Source organism: Elaeis guineensis, chromosome 9, assembly GCF_000442705.2.
Source record: "Elaeis guineensis isolate ETL-2024a chromosome 9, EG11, whole genome shotgun sequence".
Lineage (NCBI taxonomy): Eukaryota > Viridiplantae > Streptophyta > Magnoliopsida > Arecales > Arecaceae > Elaeis > Elaeis guineensis.
In genome coordinates this window covers 26,093,845-26,115,283 of record NC_026001.2, presented here as the reverse complement: position 1 = coordinate 26,115,283, position 21,439 = coordinate 26,093,845, and the positions used below count along the sequence as shown (strand labels likewise).

General features: G+C 36.4%; 1 protein-coding gene across 1 annotated transcript; it reads right to left on the bottom strand.

Moving 5' to 3' along the window:
- Positions 1-401: 401 nt before the first annotated feature.
- On the bottom strand, positions 402-20,758 carry LOC105051270 (NADH dehydrogenase [ubiquinone] 1 beta subcomplex subunit 9). Its single transcript, XM_010931611.4, has 5 exons — positions 20,494-20,758; positions 19,738-19,779; positions 5,790-5,871; positions 2,099-2,154; positions 402-656 (listed from the first exon to the last, which is right to left on the bottom strand). The coding sequence occupies exons 1-5, from the start codon at positions 20,620-20,622 to the stop codon at positions 612-614; spliced, it is 354 nt and encodes a 117-aa protein (XP_010929913.1). The 5' UTR covers positions 20,623-20,758; the 3' UTR covers positions 402-611.
- Between the last annotated feature and the right edge of the window lie 681 nt (positions 20,759-21,439).

Below are 21,439 nucleotides of genomic sequence, written 5' to 3'. Positions count from 1 at the left end.
GAAGGCTTCTAGTAAAATAAAGGGCTTTAACATTGGATCTGGCTTAAAATGAAGTTTTACCCAATTCAGTTGGACCATGCTTAAATCATGCCACAGCATGCTTGCTGCCCTAAAAAATAATATCGTTTCAGAATCCTCTCCTAAAGTAACCAGGGAAGCTTCCTTTCACAACATACTGAAAACTGAACCAGTTTGCCTCACCCTTGGTGGCGGGTGCCACCACAATGCCACTAATGACGCAATGGTGATCTCCAGGCCCAAGTGCTTGATGCACACTCCGGTGCATTGCACTCATCCACATGCACATCATGCATGCAGCCCTGCGAGCACCATCAGTGCACGTAGCAGTAGCACTCGCCACCAGCAGCAAAGTAAACCCATTCCACCAAGCACACGATAAAGGCACAAATGCAACTCAATACTGGTTGCTCTGGTAAATGGAAAGAATTCCCAAACCTTGATGCAAATTTTCACAACATCAAGAACATACGACATCTGATGTATAGTTTCACTTTATTCATGAGACTGATTGATTCCAAACAGATGAGAAACGGGAAAGGATGTCTCTGTAACTTTCAGAATTTTTAAGCTTTGTTTGCAAAAACATGATTCTAATTCAAGTGGTCCTCTTTGCCATAGTCATAAACGATCTCGATCTGCACCCAGAGATAAAAGAAATGTTAACCAACATATAAACTGAAAAAAAGAAAAAAAAAAAAAAAGCTGTGGCAGCAAACAAATCAGAGCATGGTTGAGGCCTATAAGTCGTAAAAAAATTGTCCAAGTCATAAAATATCGTTTTTATGGTTCATTCATCTTCTCCTCCAAAAAACAAAAAGGACAACAATAATTACGTGTATACACATGCCAATCAACTATCATTGCAGAAAAATGAAAAGAATGGTCAAAATCACGGCATAGGAAATTCTTAGTGTTCATATCCAATACAACAATCTTAGGAATATCAAGTAAATTTTCCTACCAAGTAAAATGTTAGCCTTAATGAACTAAATTGAAGTACTTATGTGACAGCAGTATGGAGCACTTGCTGAGCATTTTCAATTGATGAAATCAATATGGAAATTAACTCCAAACATGCTTCAAGAATAGCAACCATACAATGCAGTAATTTAGCTTATTTAGCTTTTAACTTGTGTGATTGAACATTTGGGTGCTGCCGGAAATTGACTATTCATGGAAACTTGTTTAAGCTCTTCCATCCCCTCTCACTTCTTTTCTCCCCTTGATTATCCTTTTCACCTAAACAAAAAGTCTCCTGGTCGTTGATCATTCATCTCATCATTATTGAACAATAGCCAAAAGGTTTCCCAGGTTTGTTTCTAAAAAAATACATGTAAACTGAATATATTTGAGGTGTCAATTTTTTTTATTTAAGAGTAGATTTGTGGGTCTACCTTCTAGCCAACGAAGATATGCCACCCTCTCGCTCTTGGTGAGAATGCCACTTAAAATAAAAAATGTCAAGAATATTGTATGTGCAGCATTTTGTAGCGGCAACCAAAGGATTGAGAAATGAACCAACAAACAAGCAGTCTCAAAATCTCTTTTTAATGTGAAATCCACTTGAAAATCTAATTGAGAGAATACTTGATTTTCGAATGCATTTTGCACATGTAAGAGAGGCTGGTATTGCAGGTTGCATTGGTGGTGCATTACAACCCTGTTGGGTTTGTGATTGAACAGTCTTGAAGTACTTGGGATATGCCTTGCACTATAATATTAAAGCATGAGTTTGCAGTTCAGAAATGTGCTGAATCATCAAAGAAATTCCTTTAAAAAAAGAATTGAGATAAATGCATGTAAGATGGTAAATCACCCAACGTGCCCTATCAATCACATATGCACAAGTGTCATGCTTGCAAGAATCTCAAACCTCAATAAAAAGCAATGCCTATCCCAGCATGAGAATGCAAGCATTCTCCAAGGTAAAATATATTGAAGATGAAGTGGAAAAATATATTTACATACATTATGTCGACGTAAGTTCTATTAGGCTAACTCATGTAACAGAGCAACCAGACGAGGGACTGACAAAGAATGACAAAATAAATTTTTGCATATTAAACCAATATCTTACCCCAGAAGGTGGTGGTGGATTTCGCGTGAATTTGGAGCCACCAGGAGCCCAAGGAACTGCAAATCAGGAAAATAATACAAATCAAATTGCACTACACCAAAATCACATAATCAATTTAAGACTATAGTAGAAGCAAGGACAAGCAATGGTACCAAACATATTGCGCTGTGCCAAGTTGTGTCAGAGCTTCAAATGCTTGGCACAACTGGCAATGGCAACATCCCAAGTACTAGCACACAATCAATCAATACCATGCCAGTGCCACAAGACATTAAGGCACTAGCATGGTACATACGATGCATGCCATGTCATGCCACCTTGAACTTGACTCTATGATTAGAAGTAGCATGCATCAGAACAAAGAATACAGAAAGTTGATGGAATATTAACTGCTGAGCAAATATACAAACTATAAAGTGGCATATAGAATAAATCTACAACCATAGGGTCAAGCCTCATGGGCAGATACTAAAGCATACATTGAGCAGCTATTGCCTAAGTTCAATCAATTATCACATTGTTTTTTTGGGTTGGAATTGTCAAATCGTCATTGTCACATTGATTTATACTCCACAACTTAGGGATTGTTTGGTTCGTGGGAATAATTTTTCCTAGGCAGAATGTTTTTCCTTGGAAGCTGATTCCTAAGAATATAATGCTTGAAAAAGTGGTTTTGGTATATTTGGTTGACCATAGGAAAGTGGCACATTCCCAAGTACCTTTTCTGAGAAAGCTGTATAAAATATCTATCGTACCCTTAATAAAACAAAAAACCTTCATTCTACTCATGGATTTAATGGCACTTTTGGAAAAAAAAAAGATTCCAATTCTCAGCCCAAATCCATGTCCCATATGGATTTTTCTTTTCCATGAAACATGAAATTTTTATTCCTATGGGAATGCCATTTTCCAATGTCTCTTCTCTAAAAATTTCAACCAAATAAGAGGGGTTCTTCATTTTCCCGTTGACCACGCTTTCCCCCCTTCTCTTCCCACGAACCAAACGAGTCCTTAGAGCGCTACTGCAAACAATCTCCCTGTATTTTGGACCTATAGTTTGTGATCCAATAAGTACTTTGTCTTCTAGTAAATACTTTAAGACATGTGGTTAAGGTGCTTTAGTGAATCCAATTAATGAGTGGAAAAGGAAGATGACCACATGAAAGATAGAAAGTTCCGGGGGTGCAAAGCTATCACAATAATCGTGGAAGAAATCTGCTGTACTTTGGCTATAGAGAATAAGGCAACCCAGTTATTCATGCTACAGATAAAGAACCAGAGAGAAAAGCCCTCTCTTTAAAGATAATATTTTCCTTTAAAAAAGCACTCAAGATATATTCTCATCATGCTTAAAACTGTAGCCAAAGTCTATTTGTATTATCCTACAAAAGGACCACTATCAGGTTTCATTTGCATGAGAATTATATGGTAATGACTAATGACAAACAAAATGTGCAGGCATCCACCATATGAAGATAGTGTCTTAAGGGATGACATTGTCAGTTAGAAAGCAGGGTTCAGTTTCCACACCATGCAAATGCCATGCAAATCAAGAAAGTGAAAATATCACTGACAAGGTTAATTCTTCCGCAGCACATTATAAATGGTTTATCGTTTTTCCTCTTCCATGTAAGATAGGAAACAAACACTTGTATATTTGGTTAGAAAAAAGTACTTTACTTGAGAATCAAAACTCATGAACTTACTGATGCTTTATGACAGTACAAGGAATATTAGTACTGAAGCCTGCTAGAGGTATTCAATGGGTTAAGCCTTACAAAACATCCTACAGGGTCTATCCACCAGCAGCCAAAACTAGCAATGACATGTTGCCAGCCCAATATTTTCAAAATCGCTAGGAAAACATGAGGAGATATGAAAATAACACACATACACAAGAGGGTGGGAGGGGGGTGTGACCTGAGGATTTTGGCAGGCAATGTATTTAAGTCTTATACATGCTTGTGTTTATAATAAAAGATAAATCACCACATATACTGATCTTGTTTGTCAACTTTCTAGTGAATTTTTATGGGCTCTGTATAAAGATCAATCATTTTACAGCATTTGTCATAAGATGCAAATAGCCAAGCTAAGACATACCTCATCCGTTTCCACTTGCATCTTCTTGCAAAATTTTTGGTGAAAAATCAAGCATTGAAATAAATAATGAAAATCATGACCACCCTTATAATTACTCTCTAAAACACCAGTCTATTTGATCAGAAAATCCAAATAAAAATTCAAAAAGATGATTTCTTTTGGTACAAAAAGAGGTTTTAAATATTACATACAAGGTTTTAATTCCCATGGAATGGAGATGTCTTGTTTTCTCTATTGAATGGGATGCCCTGCTATCTCATCCTGTCGGATAGCAATCGGAGTCATGCATTCCAGTAGACATCCTCCATCTCTTTCTTTTTTTCCTTTCTTTCTTTCCTTCTTTTCTTTGTTTTCTTCTCCCTCCCTTCTTTTCTCTCTTTCTTCTCCCTCCCTTCTTTTTTCATGTTTCTTCAGCTTTCCTTTTTTCTTTTGCTAAGATCTACTTTCCTTTTACTTTTTCCTTTTCTTCTTCCTTCTTTTCTCTTTCTCCTCCTCTCCCCGCGTGGATGGGTTTTGGCATCCCAAACCCATCCCGGTCCTGTTTTCTCATAGGAAAGGAACAGGACGGCTGGGATGCCCCTCGTCCCATCAAGATGTAAAACCTTGATTGAATATTTGCCAAATATTCAGAAAGCTTCAAGGATAAATTACTTTTATCACCAGCTTAATGTTATTCTTGAAAATATTTAGCACAATTCTATTAATAACCTTTCAATTTCAGATTATTTTTAAATGACATGTTTCAACATTGCAGTCTGCAGTTATGGACATAATATTCATATTCCATTCAATGTCTCATCCCTCCTCTTCTATTTATTGTTTTTATTTTATTTTCTAAGAATGGCTGCAATGCCTGATCTGATCCTCTGTGAAATGATGTCAAGCTACAAAACAATGCAAATTTAGCCAGGAAAGGAGTAGCCCAGAGGGCAAGTCTCTAGATACCAAGACCTACCTTAAGATATAGAGAAAAGCAATGAAATGTATAAAAACATTGATAAGTACAAAACAAAAGCAACCTCGACATCATTTTTAAGCTGATATTAGAATAGCCAGCATTAGGAGAAAGAAAGGAAATGAAACAAGAAGGAAAGCAAAAAAATGGATAGGAAAGTAAAACCCAATAGCTCTTGATTCATTATGCACATATTTACTTTTGGCTGATAAAGGCTAAGCTGCATTTTGCTCATTCTAGCTTATAAACATTATCATACAAGGAGCCCCCTCTTTCTAACACATTCATTAATGACTATCAAGCCACAATGTACTTTCTACAGCCTCCATTAAAAGAAAAGTATGCAAGTGAAGAACAAAATAAAATGATACATGCCAATTCCACGTGAAGAAGTATGAAGGAACATTATAGGATATTCATCACATATATTAACCATACCCTGGAAAAAGAAAGGGGCGTGGGGAGCTGGTGGGGAACATAAAGAGGGAAAACAAGTTCTTCCACATGCATTGTACAAAGCTAGCAAAGATACTTGAGAAAATATCATCATTATCAAAAAAAAAAAAAATGAAAGATTTAAAACTGCAATAAGACTACTAGCTATGACTGTTTGAACTTTTTAACAACAATTACCGATGTAAGGATCAGGGTGCTGCCATTTCTCATATGTTGCTTCTCCCTCATCAATAAGCCTATCAATGGTGTTTAGATCCTCCTGCAAATTTACCATGTCTCATAATTGAAAAACTTATATATAACCATTCTGCATAATATCTGTTTTTCCAGATATTTTGAAGCATCACACTATTATCAAGTAGGCATCTACTTGCATCACATGAAACAACTTGTTTACAACATGAAAAGACCCAAAAAGGCAAAAGGCAGTAAAAAAATTAGAGATCAATATGTCTTATTACTTCAAAACAGGAATGGGGTACCATCTGTGAAGGATGGCACCTTAAAGCTTGCTTAAAAGTTAAAACAATGTTAATATGATAACAAGAGATTTTTGTGTATAAGCATCATTTGCTCTCTAAGAAGCAATTTGAAGAATAGTGCATGAAAAAGGCAAACATAGTCCAGCGAAATGTATTTTAGGACATAAAAACCTACTTAATATAACAAAGCAAAAGATTAGTTACAGGAAATCCAGAAGTTGAATATTTAGTTCCTTACAAAATATTTTCAAGCATAACAAAAATTTTTGTGTATAAGCACCATCTCTAAGAAGAAATTTGATGAATAATGCATGAAAAAGGCAAACCATCATCCAGCGAAATGTAGTTTAGTGTATAAAAACCTACTTAATATAACAAAGCAAAAGATTAGTTACAGGAAATCCAGAAATTGAATATTTAGTTCTTTACAAAATCAAGCATATCTGATGTAGACTGCTGCTAATCTAGATGATACAAAAAAACAAGTAGCAGCTGATTGGCGTATATTTAGATTAATGTAAGTCAAAATTGCTGCTTTTCAGCTTTTTCTAACTTGCTAAGCATAAGAAAATGAACTTTTAAACCAATATTCAATCTGAATTTCAAATTGATCTTTAGTGCAGCAGAAACCTAGCAAAACAATGCAAAAAATTAGAAATGGACAAGAAAAGTGAATGTAGAAGAAAAATAGGAATAGAAGCGGTCCACCTTCCTGAAACAACTGGCCATATGACCTCTTCAGTAACATGACCTACATAGCTCTTGAGAAATAGAAAGAAAACATAACTAAACCTGTAAATAAATTCCTTCCATATAAAGACTAGCTGACAACTGACAGTTTTGGACTCCTAAACAAGCAACAAAATTGCCAACCAAACAATGGACCAAGATTTTAAATCCTTGGGACGGGGCTATCCTGGTTTTCTATGGAATAGGACGCATCGCCGTCCCGCCCCATCCCAACACTTGGGATAGAGGATGTCCCAAGGCATCCCAATCGGGATGCTGAGACGCTAGCGAGATGGCCTATCCGAACACATGGGATGGTACTCCATCCCGGTGTCCCACGGAACGTCCCGAGACGTCCTGCTGGGACCTGAATCCCTGCAATGACTAATGGAATGTCAATTTGAATAAGAGAAGTCCAAAAGTCCTAGACAGATAACCAAAAAATAATATGAAAATAGTATGAAAGTTGAGATAAAAGCCTAGAACTGACAATAATTTCAACCATCTAGATCCTGGTCTCAACCGAATACTCCTTACATGACAAATCTTTGTTTAAGAAATTTAAAAACCATAAAATCTACAAACACTGATTCCTTGCTTCTTAGATCCTTCTCACCTTCCAATTCTATCACATTCACACCCATTTATTCTGTGATCTTCAGCTGTTTGCATCTCATCCTGTACTTAGACTGATTCTTTATTCATCATAGTCATTTGAAAAAAATAGAATTCCTTTGAATATCTTTTATTATGTTCTGGTTGGATCATACCTAGATTAAGTCAACGAATAAACTCCAAATACATCTGTTTTAGCTGCAAGAAAGCTTCAAAGTTCGTGAATCTTTCATATCTGGAACTCCATTATCTTTTATTCTTATGCATGGAAATGAACATAAATTAGAGTTTTTGAAGGCCTCTTAAGGCATGTTTGTCACATTGATCAATTTGCTCTGATATCCTCTCTGTGTAGCCTTGCTATTAATTTGGAGGTTATAAAAGAACAAGCACTATCTGATCAAGTGAAGATTTAAATTAATCTAAACAACATCCTTGCTTTTCAGATCTTTTAACTTGTTAGGAAACCCAAAAAAAGGGAACTATATTCAGATCTGGATTTTAAATAATCTGGTTTGGTACAGCAGAAACCTGTCATAACAATGCAAAAAATAAGAAAAAGAAGAGTTAAAGAGAATAGAGCAGAAGAAGAAGATAAAATAAAGAAGCAGCAGCACCAGCCGCAGCACCAGCAGAAGACAAAGAAGAAGAGAAAAGACCTGTCATCTATTTTATAGAGACATTACCCAGTTATGGTCCGGCAATCTGATCCTAGGAGGGGTGGACTGGGGACAGACATAACTTTTGGCTTTTTTTTTTCCACAAGTGGCTGACAAGTGCAATAGAACGTGCCATTGCACTTGTCCGCCCAAACCTTTTACCAATTACCCCAAGCAATGGCCCCTACCATGTCATCTACTTTACTCATGTATTTGCTCATGTAATCTTCAGTTCCATTAACTTCAGCAAAATAGCCGGCGACATTTCTTAAATAAATGTTAACCGACCCCTTTTTCTTTTCTATGTAGGACTCTTAGGAAAATAGAAATCGAAACAACCAAATCTGTGAATAAAACCCCGCCACAAGAAAATCAACGGGCTACCTATTAACAACCTAATTTGATTCCTTTCACAGCTACTAAAGGTGGAAGAAATCTGCCAGCTAAATCATGAAATAGGAAAATAACCAAAAAAAATACAAAAATATTGCAAAAATTGAAAATAAAAGACTGGAAATAATTCCAAGAATCTGAAAATTAAATTCCAAATTGCATCGCTACAGCCTCCAACAACAGGCAGCAGACTAAGGAAAAAATTTGTCTTTTTATACCTTATAGAACTCAGGATAATATGCCATATGATGGCCAGGGAAGCAGTGTTGATGGGAAATGGAAGGAATCTACAAAGACTGAAAAGTTTCAAATAAGTACCAAACTAATATGTCATATACTTAGAGGAATATATGCATGTAAGATATTGGAATATGAAACCATTCCGCTCATGTGGTATGTCGGGTTAGCACTGTAACAGATGTTATCTTGAAACCTAATGACAAGATTTTCTTTTCAGAATACTGCCGTTTAGCAATGTTAAGGTATAATAACTATGGGTGCAGCAATGTTGAGGTATAACAGCTATGGGTGCGCACTGGTTGGTTGGTTGGTTGGTTAGGTTAGAGGCTAACACAACAGTGACCCAATCTGAATAGGTTCTTAACTTTTAGGACCTGAATCAAACCAATCAACATTGGAAAAATCCAACCTGACCAATCAAATCAAGTTGGTTCTAGTCAGTTGTTGGATTGTCCAAAGCAAATAAACTATGGATTTTATTCAACAAAACAAATTAATAAAAGAAGCTTTACAATATATATATATATATATATATATATATATATATATATATATATATATATATATATATATATATATATATATATATAATATTAAAAAGAATCTTATAACAATAATTCAAAATATTTATAGAACTAGAATATGTATAATACAAACTGCAACCATAATAATTCAATAATCTGATCAGAAAAGCAAAAGCAACCCAATTCTTGAATCAGGAGCCTATGAAACTATATATTATATAATATAAAATCAATATTATTATAATAGACTTTATATATACATAAGTATGTTCTACATGGATCAGGTTGGCTGGGTCCAGGTTAATCTTTACCCTCATAATCACTGCCCTTTCATGCCAATAACAAGGGCCAATGGCAGCAAGTTATGGTAAAAAGAAAGAACAGGATAGAACTTTTGAGAGAGTAGGGAAGCTCAAGCAAGGATTTCATTGTTTTCCTTTAGCATCAAATCAAAGTAACCATTTGCATCACATTGAATTTAAGGTTTGCTTGGGTCCTTTGGGTGTCGGAGCCTCTTCGAAGCTTATTTGTTGTTTTGAAATTATATTTCATATGTTCCTTCTAAAATTTAGGGTTGTCTTTGTAAGAGTTTCTAGATGTATTGTATTTTGAACTTTCTCCAACCTAGGTGTTGTTTTTAAAATCCTAAAAATTAACTCAGTTTCCAAATTCCAGGATATATTCAGAAATTTTGAATGCCTTAGATTCAATTTTGAAGTCATTCTGAATTTTGAATATTTGCTGTTAGCTGCCAACACTTTTCAGTTATTCTTCTTTGGAAACTCAATACTGTGTTAGTTTGAGCGGCTTGGTTTCTATTTCAAAATGATATACTTGAAATTTTATACAAATTACAGTCTCTTCTACATCCATATCTTTTCACTGGATTTTTCTTAGAATTGCTCCATAAGGCATCCGTAAATTTTCAAATCTAGAAGTAACATCATACCTGAAAGATGCATATGGATTTCTATTTAGGTGGTGTTTTTGGTCTTCTTCAAATTATCGATAGGATCTTTGCAAACCTCTAGCTCCATAATGTGTTGCCACATTCAAATTACCCATGAGGACATAAGTGGAGCTTTCATCAAGTATCATATGTAGACTCAAGAATATTCGTGGCCTCATTCAGTTAACAGGTGAGGATAGGATGCAGGACCAAATGGTGATAGTCTGCATTCTGCAATGTGTAGATAACCTAAAAGTGCAGAATTCCTGGGGTTTAGGCTCAGTTGTATGCTTGCTGTCAAGCTGCACAAAACAGGATAGAGTGCAAATCGAGGATTATTGGTTGATAGATAGCTTATCTAAATCTGAACTAATTGTTTTAAAGAGTAAACCCTAGAAAACCAAAAATAAAAGTTTCATGGCAATCCAAAATGATTCAGTGCCGATCTAATGTACAAATTAAGGGAATAGTGAAATAGCTTGCATGGATTGCAGATTTTATTGGACCCAGACTCAAACGATTGGGTCTAGCTTTTAAGAGTTAATAGCATATGCAATAAAGAAGAACGATAATAACAATTAAGTCCAAAATCTTAGACTGACTAGTCCGCATATAATCTAGACAAATCTATTAAGCAATTTGAACAATAAAGCCTATTTTTAGAATAGAACTGTTTACTAAATAATTGCAGCAATACGATTACCTCTCAAGACATAATAAAATAGAGAGAAAGGAACAGACCTAAATACCAGATTTAAGATATAAAGTAGAAGATTAAGGCCGTGCTTGGGTACCTCAAATTGGAATTTAGGCAAATACTCTCAGTTTTTTTTGCCCAATATAAAAATTTCCAAAGTAGCTCCAGCTAAAAGCTCCGCAATAACCCTAATTCCAGAGTATTTCCTTTCCTCACTTAAAGTTTTCCAGCAATTTTTTCTATCAGGGCTGCCCTCATCACAACACCAACTCACATGACTCCTCCAACTCCATGAACCCACCCCCATGACCCCCGCCCTCTTTCCTTCTTCCCCTTTCTACCTTAGCCCTACATCACACCCACTGCTGAGCTCCACCGACAACGGAACAGTGATGGCAACTCTCTCTTCACCCAATCCAACCTAACTATTGATGACAGCTACCACTCCACCATGGGCCAACAACCTGCCATGCCCCAACCTCACCCACAGCTCCATGTACATCCTAATCTTATCTTGTCCTCCACCTCATCTCTTAGACAATCTAACCCCCTGCAGCAAACCCCACTCTATGGCAGTGGTGATGATGGTGGTGGCTGCAATGGTGGTGGTGTCAGTCTTGGTAATGGTGGTCATGGTGATAGCATAAGTAATGATGGTGGGAGTGATTGTGGTGGTTATGCTAGTAGAAATAGTAATGCTCATGATAGTGATGGTCATGGTGGTTGCAGTAGGAGTGATGATGATCATGGTGGCTACTGGCTATGATGACGCTAGTCCTGCAATGATTGTGGTAGTGATGATGGTGGTCGTGGTGGTGGTGGAGATGATTGTGGCAGTTGTGGTAGCTATGAAGGTGATTGTGGTGGTTGTAGTGGCTCTGGTGGTGATGGTGGTCTTGGTGACGGTAGTGGTGGTCATGATGACAATGGTGGTAGTACCAGTGGCAATAGTGATTTTGGTGGTAGCGATTGTAACAATGGTGGCAGCAGTTTTAATTATATTGATAGGCAATGTGGTGTGATCATGGTGGTAATGATAGTGGTGATGGACACTGACAGTAGTGGTGGTGCTTGCAGTAGATAATAATAATTTGGGTTGGCCTGAATAGAGGAACAAGATAGGAGAATGAGAGAGTTGTGAGCTTAAGAAGCATCACTTAGGATTTTTTTTAAATCACCCAAACAGTTAAGAATATGGAATTCTGGATTAAAGTTTTCATGGGGTATCAATGTGATGCATCACTCTATTACCAGAGAATTTTCATTCTCTAGAATCTTTTACCAGGGTAGCCAAACAGGCCTAAGTGATACATGAGTGGAATAAGACAAAATGTTTCTTTACTCCCTCATAAAAATTTCATTGTACAATAACATTTCAACTAGCCCTTACGATCTTTGTAGACTTAACCAATCCCTAAAGCTTCCTCGTCTGAGTTGGATAGAATTCTTACAGATATAGATTGAAATCCCCTACAAATCCTACTAACTGACCAAACTATGAACCCCTATTAGAACCCTTAACAGGGCATGTACTAGTCACATGAATAGAAATCACCCTCTTATTATCTTTCACAATTAATCTAAAAGCCATATATACTGAAATAGAGACTAAAAGCTACTTGATTAGCAATATCTTTGAGAATGTTGGAAGCAATTGTTTTTGCACCTCACCTCATACATGTTCCTTACAACAAGATGGGTTCCTAAGGCTGCATTCAGTAAAGGGGATAAGAGGGGTGATATCCTGCCAAACACCCCAAAAGCATCTCCGAATAAGCATCTTCGGATAAGTGCAGAGAGAGAGAGAGAGAGAGGAGAGAGAGGAGAGAAGATAAATTCTATTCTGCTATTTTGGCATAATAGAGTTATCCCATGGAGTAGGGGAAACTTATCCCTTCCAATTACTATTTTGTCTTAATCAACTCTTTAAACACAACAAAAAGGAGAGGGCAATTATGTCATTATGATAAAATCCAAATCATCGTGAAAACCAATGCATCCATTTATTCTACACTTTATCTCTCCAACCAAACACCAAAAGAAGACTTATCCCATATAACAGCCTATCCCTTCTACAATGCAAAGGACAATGCAGCCTAAAATACCTTAATTGTTGTCCAAATTCCTAATCTCAGCCTTTTGCTGGTATGCATAGCAACATAAGCACATCCAAAGCTTATTTTGGTAAGCATCACACCCTTGCTTAACCCTTAGCACCTAATCTTCAACAATTGCTACAATACCCCCTTCCCCTTTAAAGAACTCAACACCATGGAGTTGCAGTAGGGACTTAACAAGCCATTTCCCCTGGAGCTAAGCATTGCCTAGGAGTGTGCCTTAGTTTCATTGATTAGAGGTCTTTGGTGGGTACATAGGGTATGGCTTTCATGCTAGAACGGATATGTATTCACAAAGCCATCATGCTTAACAAAACTGTTGAAAAGCAAGGTAGCCAAGGAGTATGCAGCATACTTTGATTCGCAACATGTAACACTACATTATGCGATGAGACCACCAATAGAATAAGAGATAAAACACCTCCTATGAACTTTGGGGATTGGTATTCTTCGCTTATGCTACCTTGTAGGGAGATGCAAATTGGTTTTCAGCTTTAATTATGCACAACATCTTTGGAAATGGCATTGATGCAACTACTTGAATCAATCATAGATCGGATAGCTATCCATGACAGCATACGTTGGTCTAGAAAATGTTGCTTGGCCTCTAATCTTTATGATCATCTTTCCAATGTGTACTGAAAAGAGATCAGAGAATGATGCTATGGTTTACTTCCTCCGCATCTCACAACCACTGTTCTTTACTTCATCACTCCTTCAACTTCAAGATAGAAAACCTCTTTGACCCTGTGCTTGGGGCTAGCATCAGCAATCAAATGGACCTTATCAACAAATGTCATCTGCTAGTTAAGACATTGCAGGAAGAAGGCCAAATCATTTATAGGTGAAGCATTGATACATCCCTAAATTGGGAACTTGAACCTGACTCCTTTGAGCACTCAATGTGTGTGCTGGCTTGTTGCAACCAACCATAACCTAGCGATATCTTCATTTCACTCAGATTTGTTATGGATGTCCAGATTTGATAACATTAGAAGAGGAGCAAAACTTTAGAGCTGATCTCTTAACTTTCTCCTGAATTTGATACACAAGCTACGCAGCATCTGCTAATGCATAGAGCTTGCTCATAGTTAATTTGGAGAAGATATGGAGATTCAAGCCTTGGCATGGCACATATATTATATCTCAACCTATGGAAACTCAGATCGAGTCCCTAGATTATCAAATTTGGGCATGTATTCCTCAATAGTCAAACTCCCTTACAGGAATTGCATGAACTGCAATTGGAACCATTGCTTGTAGTTTGGAGGCACAATTGATGAGTCATGGCTGCTTTAATTTCATTCCAAGTACAGATGGTAGTATAATAAACTTGTCAATGTTTGGTCCACCATATCCTTGATTTCTCCCTTCAACCAAGGTTTTAATCCTGACGGGATAGAGGGCGTCCCGACCATCCCATCTCATTGTTGTGAAAGAGCGGGACCTAGACGGGTTCAGGATGCTAAGACCCATCTACGTGGAAAGAGAAGAAGAAAGAGAAAAGAAGGAAAGGAAAAAAAGATGAAGAAAAGAAAAAAATGGAAAGGAAAGAAGAAGAAAAATGAATAAAGAAAGAAAAGGAGAAGAAAAGGAAAAAGTGAAAGGAAAGTAGAAGAAAATAAAGAAAAGAAGGAAATAAATAAAAAAAAAAAAAAAGAAAGAAAAGAAAGAAGAAGGGGAAAGAGACGGAGGATATCTACCGGAATACATGACCAGAACTGCTGCTAGGGCAAAACGAGACAGTGGGACATTCCATCCTATAGAGAACTGGTATACCTCCATCTCACGACATTTCAAACCTTGCCTTCAACTTTGTTTTAGCAAATGAAAGTTGATGCTCCTCAGCAAGCCACAACTTGAAGTGGCTTTCTAGAGCATGAACCCAATCCAGGAAGATCTCTAGACTGTATCCACCATAGAAATCAACCACTTTAAGTTTTGCATCACAGTCCACATTAACTACCCTTCAATCTCGATCCACATGAGCTGGGGTTTCTAGAGGATGTGTCAGTACATTAACTTGTGGAAGGAACAAAGAAGATCCATCTTGATTCCTTTCAAATCTAGGAATTTGTTGTTATAGGACCAATGTTATTAAGGTTTGTTTTATCTTATGCAAGGAAAACTTATTAAAATAGATTTTTTACATGTATACCCTCCCAAACATTCAAATTTGCATAAATACCCTTTCAAAATTGATATCTGCATATATACCCTCATAAAATATCTTTATATGTACCCATATCATTTAACACCATTAAAAATTAACAATTTAAAATTAAAATGACTAAAATATCTTTATGGATAGATGTGTAAAAAAAAAAATTTATAAAGATATATATGCAAATAGCAATTTTATGAAGATATTCACGCAAATTTGAATATTTGGAAGGGTATACACGCAAAAAACTCTTAACATAAATACATCTCTCTTGGTTCGTTAATTCTTTTCTTATTCTAATAGAGAAAAATTAATATATGCCACTAAAATAATAAATTTACTTAATTTATTAATTTACATAAATAAAATGATCTTTTTATCTAATGATAGATCAAAATTATTTTATCTAGAAGATAAACAAATCGTAACCATCCATATTTCCTCTAATGTATAATAATATACTTCTAAGAAAAGTATCTAAACCTGATATTAGATGAATAGCTGGTACATTTGCATAGAATGAACATAGTTGTGGATTTGGGCATTATGTAACAAGAAGAATTTATAATCTTATTTATTTTGTTTTAAAAATTTTATCAAAAGATCTTTGTAAAGGTATAAGGTATATCATGTTATTATAAAATGGACATAGTCGTCCCATCTTGCATAAAAATAAAATATAACATAGTATTTTAATATATAAAATATTATATAATATCGTCATAGTGTTGTTATATTATGTAACATGTTACTACATTATAGAGTAAGAGAGCCTGAATCAATCTAAATAAAATAAATTAAAATTAAATTAAATTTTTTTGCATGTATATCCTTCTAAACATTCAAATTTGCATGAATATCCTCATGAAATTGCTATTTGTATATATACCCTTATAATTTTTTTTTACATATCTATCTATAAGGATATTTTAGTCATTTAAATTTTAAACCATTAATTTTTTAACAACATTAAATGATGTGGGCACATATGCAAAAAAAAAAAAAAAAGGATATACATGCAAAACAAGTATTTTATGAGGATATACATTCAGATATCAATTTTGAAAGGATATTCACGCAAATTTGAACATTTAGGAAGGTATACATGCAAAAAATCCTATCAAAATTTGTCCTCATGAAGAGAATCTCTGGTATGGGATCCATGCAGTACAAGTGAATGCAGGACCTCCTTTGGGACCAAAAAGTTTTCTAGCAATCCAAACTTTTGTATTTTATTTAGTCTAGAAATTGTTTAGGAGGTCCAATTCATGTCTAGAGACCTCGTTCCATTGGTTTTTCCAGAAAAGCCCTCAATGAAAAGGCGACAGAATGATGTCGAATAGGTAAAGCTAGATCTCATTTGAATTAGAATATGTAGTTGATTAAATTAAGAAGAATATTATTATATATAAAAAAATTGAATTAAATGTAGAAGCTGCAGCCGGAGTGACAGAAGATACAGCAAAAGAACCGGAAGAATAGGATTAGACTGATCAGGTCTATGCCACGCAGGAAACAATGGAAAGAATCTGCAACTCAATCGAGAACTACACCTCGCATGGTGCCCGTGGAGATGGCAGCAACGAGCTCAGGAAACTAAATAGTGAGAAAGGGAAGGGAAGGACAAAGGCAGGAAAGGACATGCAATAGAAAAATATCAAATCAAGAAACCGATTCAAAAAGATCGACACACAAAAGCCAGAAAATGAGCACCAGCACATTGGTCGAGACCCCCTTCCTTTTCTGTCTGGCCCTTGAGGTACTACATGTATGTATTTTCAGTGGATTTTTGTTCTACACTTCAAGCAAGGCTATCAAGCTCCAGGCGCCCTAGTAAATATCCTACAAAAAGTTTGTGTACAACCTTTTTGAATAGCCTCTGTCCCATACTTCGCCCAATAATGCTAGAGTTGAAAAGACTGCTTTAACCTAGTGTTGTGGAATACCCTGCTTTAATCCCTAGGTTCACCCCTCATTAAAGAAAAGTAGTAGCCATTTTCTAATGGAGAATACGGTTGCTTCTCTTCTTAATTTCAGATTGGATCACCAACTTCCTTTAGAGCCAGGCGATATATTTCTTTCATTAGTTGATATGTTCTTAGTAGGAAAGTATTTAGGATTTTTTATTATTCACATCACTATGGTGAATATAGTACAGGCTACAGTAACTATGAAAACTTACAGTGGTTTTCTTATTTTACTTGTATGGTCCTAGTTACACTCAAATTGGCAATGTTTTGGCTGGTTATTAACCTATATATTGCTAAATATTAGGGTCGGTTCTTCATAGTTGCTTTGACGAAAAGTTAAAGAGAAAGGCCTGGTACGACTATATTTCTCGCTCTCTTATTTTTTATCCCATATTTTCCTTGATTCTTTTCATTTAGTTTCTTCTTTATTCCACTTGCTTTCTTCTAATGCTGTGGAGTGTGGAATTATATTTGAAGCCTTCAAAGCTGAAAAACAAAAGGTACAAGTTCAGATATAAACTGGATTTCCTTTGCTATAAGGAGGTTTTCTTTGGCGCTTATATGAAACTTATATGAATATATTTTGTTATCAATCTGATCATAACACGATTTCTTAGTCCTGTGACCCTCTTCCTTGAACTTAAGCTCAAAAGCTTCTAAATCTAACTCCAAACCTTGAAAATCACTTAGAACCTTGATTCCTCTGCTTCTGTTCATCCAAACCTCTGAGATCCCTGAACTGTGCTACTGGTTTCTAATCCTACAAACCCCTGAAACTCTTAGAGGTCTTATTATCAAGCCATAGAAACCTAAGATCTATCCTTAGTTTCAGAACCCTAGCAACCCAAGAAGACTCTTTGTTTGCTTTCTTCCATAAACTAGAAGCCTAACATAATCTGTCTAACAATATATTGGGAAACAGATGGTACCTAGAGGATAGAGCCTTCAAGAAACTAACAAATACATTTCCTATTGGCCTACCATTGCTTGAACTCAACACTAAACCCAGTGTCCTATGTCAATATATATGGGGTCTCATCTACACTGAAAGGAGAATTTATGTGGCCTCGAGTGAAAGAAAATATGAATTTGATATTTTTATATAAATCAATGTTTTCTTATCATCTTAAAGTACCCAATCTTTAATTAGAAATTCAAATTCAGGATCATTATAAAATTGTTACATTGAACATTTATATTTACCAAAGTATCTGATTTGCTTTTTAACCTTCCAGAGTATATGCATGCAACAAAGTGGACTTTTTAAGAAAGAGGAATCAGCTTTCAGAGTGCACTTTCAGGTTTGGTGATTGTCAAACCACCACCAACAATATTAATAGCTTCAACTATTGTAACTCTCAAAGGTAATAATATATATAAGGTTTATTAAGTATTGGACCATGCCAACTCATACCAGGTATCATACTAGACCAGTAGGGAACTGCTACTTGGTATGCTTCCCACACTGACACTACGTTCGAACCAGCATACTCTATCCTACTAATGCTCAATACACCATGCTGGTAGAAAACACCTTGGCAAATGTATAGTCAAATGCATTTAAGTTCTGTAAATGGATTTTTTTTCTAAAAAGTATGGTTTGTAATACAGCATTTCAAGCATATAGTTTGTTCAAAAAATGTTCAATGTCATTGTTACTTTGGCACCCTCATCTGACCAACTAAAATAGCCACACCTACAATTTTCAATGAAATTCAAGACTTCTACAGTAACAAGTAGTTCAGGAGGAGACTATTGCATGTGCACATATGGCACCCAACATGCCAAATACCAAACATTGCCTGGCATAAAAGTGAGGTGGCACCATGAAAAGGATGGAATCAAAAACTCAAGCTTATGTCATTTAATCTATAGTATGACTAATTGCCTGATACAACTCATAGTTTCAAAGTATTTAAAGAATCTGACTATTTCCTTGAAAAGAAAATTGTTATAGTGCATGGACCAATGCCCTAGTGATGACAACAATCCTTTCAATGGAGGAGGTTCCAAGTTTGAGTCTTTGGTGGTGCATCTCCAAGTATTTGTAGTTTGATAAATTATATTAAGGGTATTCCTTATCCCTCCCTCTAAACAATAAAAATAGTGGTATATATTCTCAATTAAAATAGCAAACAATGCAGTTTGGCATAAAGCATTGTTGTGTAGCACTAGAAGTCATTTTGTGTATATGTATCTCAGCAGCACCTAGATGGTTCAGCCCCTTTATATTTACACAGCCATACAGGTGCTCTAGGAGTATGAGTAGGGTGTTATCACTGACTATGCAGTTTGTTTTGGTCTGTCATTTACATAATAGGCATCCAGTGGCAAAAGGGGGCAACAATCTGCAGACAAATATTATAGGAGCTAAGTTACCAAGCAAAGGAAGCAAACACAATTTCATCATGGATTTCCTTTCTAATTGACAAGTCGAGTAGATATTCCATTTTCAAGTTCTACAAACAAATACAACAACTAATAGGGGCAATGGTCAGGATTGCCAAAATAATGAACCCAATAGGCAACCTGATCCCATATAATTAATAAATAAAAGGAAAAAAAATAGAGAAAACAGAAACATACCACATGCTTGTTGGCCTCAAATTTTTCTCTTAGGTCTGATGCCTGAAAAGGAGTACAGCATAAGCAAAAGCAAAACAATTGTTTCTCATACACAATATATTAAATGTTTCGTTGTAGACAAAAAATTTGGGAATTGCAATGTTTCTGGTTGTGGCCATCAATAATACAGAATGACGTCTCACACAAAGTTCAGTGGTAGCCAAGATATCTCCAGTTCCACACAGACTAAAATGACAAAAAATTCAAAAAGCAGAAATCAACAGGAGGAAACAACTCTCCAGAAAGACAAACAATTGTTTTGATTTCTTTTACAAAAATTGAAAAAGTTTAAGAAATGAAACCGGGTACCACAATGTCAGACGCGACAGAAGAACTTGAACAAAATCGAATAGCATAAGCCACATTTAAAAGGATGAACCAAAACCTTATCGAACACAGAATACCCAGAGCTTTTTAACCATCATTAGACACTTCTCGTCTCTGGTGAAACGAATTAATAAGTCATCCAATCTCATTCTTTAATTAAAAAAATGGCAATTTGGATCAGAGAAGGATCTACAGATAAAGTAACAGAAAACAAAAATGAACTAGAACGCGTAAATCCAGCAAGACGAGAGGAACACAACAAACCCTACCAAGCATTTGAGACGCCGGCTGGATCGCATTTAAAAGCAGTGAGATATAGAGAAGGGGGAGAGCGTAAATAGGGTAAAACGAAAATTTGATCTGATGGGAGAAGGAGAAGAAGCGACGCACATCCTGGTAGAAGAGGTGGCGGTGGACGGCCCAGTTGAGGGTGTCCCTGAGGGCTCGGCGGTAGAGGATCCTCACGCGCTCCTTCTGCGCCGCCCGCCGGGCAAGGTAGCTCGCAGTGCTGACGCTCATGCCGATCGATCGCCCTGCGCTCACACTTCGTTTCTCTTAGCCGACCTCTCCTTCCAGATGAAGTGAACGACGCTCGCTCAAGTTTATACGGACGAATCACCAGGTTCGATCGGACGGAAGGGTTTCTAAAACAGAGTCAGGCCAGGGACCAGCGTATACTCGGTAATAATTAAAATTCATTACTTAGCCATAATCTTATATATCTAATATATATATATATATATATATATATATATATATATATATATATATATATATATATATATATATATATATATATATATATATATATGGAGGTCTCTGAAGAAGCTTCCGTTTACACATAGTTTATTAGGAAGAGAAAGAGAGAGACACGTGGATAAGAAAAAGCAGTGCTCAGGTGCCAAAGCTTCTCTGTCCTCTCACATTTCTCTGTTCGCTCGCTTCATAGAGGATTCTTTGTTCACCCATAGCATCCCGATGAAAGCCTCCCACCTCCCAGACGGTAACACTGTCGATGAGATCAAAGGCACTGGTGGAAAGATCGCTGGTGAAAAAAACAATCTTCACTGAAGCTTTTCTATTCGCCCGCAGCCGCCACTAAGCCCAAAAAAAAAAAGCCCATCGCCATCCCTTACGGTGACAACATGATAGCATTCCCCAAGAATCCCAAGATTCCGAGGGGTTTTTCCAACGAGATGCGGTCGATCTCGATGATGGGGTCATAAATATCGAAGAATTTTCCAACAAGAAGCAACTGATGCGAACGAGGAGGCCGGAATTCGATCGTGATGGTTCACGGGATGAGGGAGGTCGACGAGCGCTGGGTCGCTGGGAG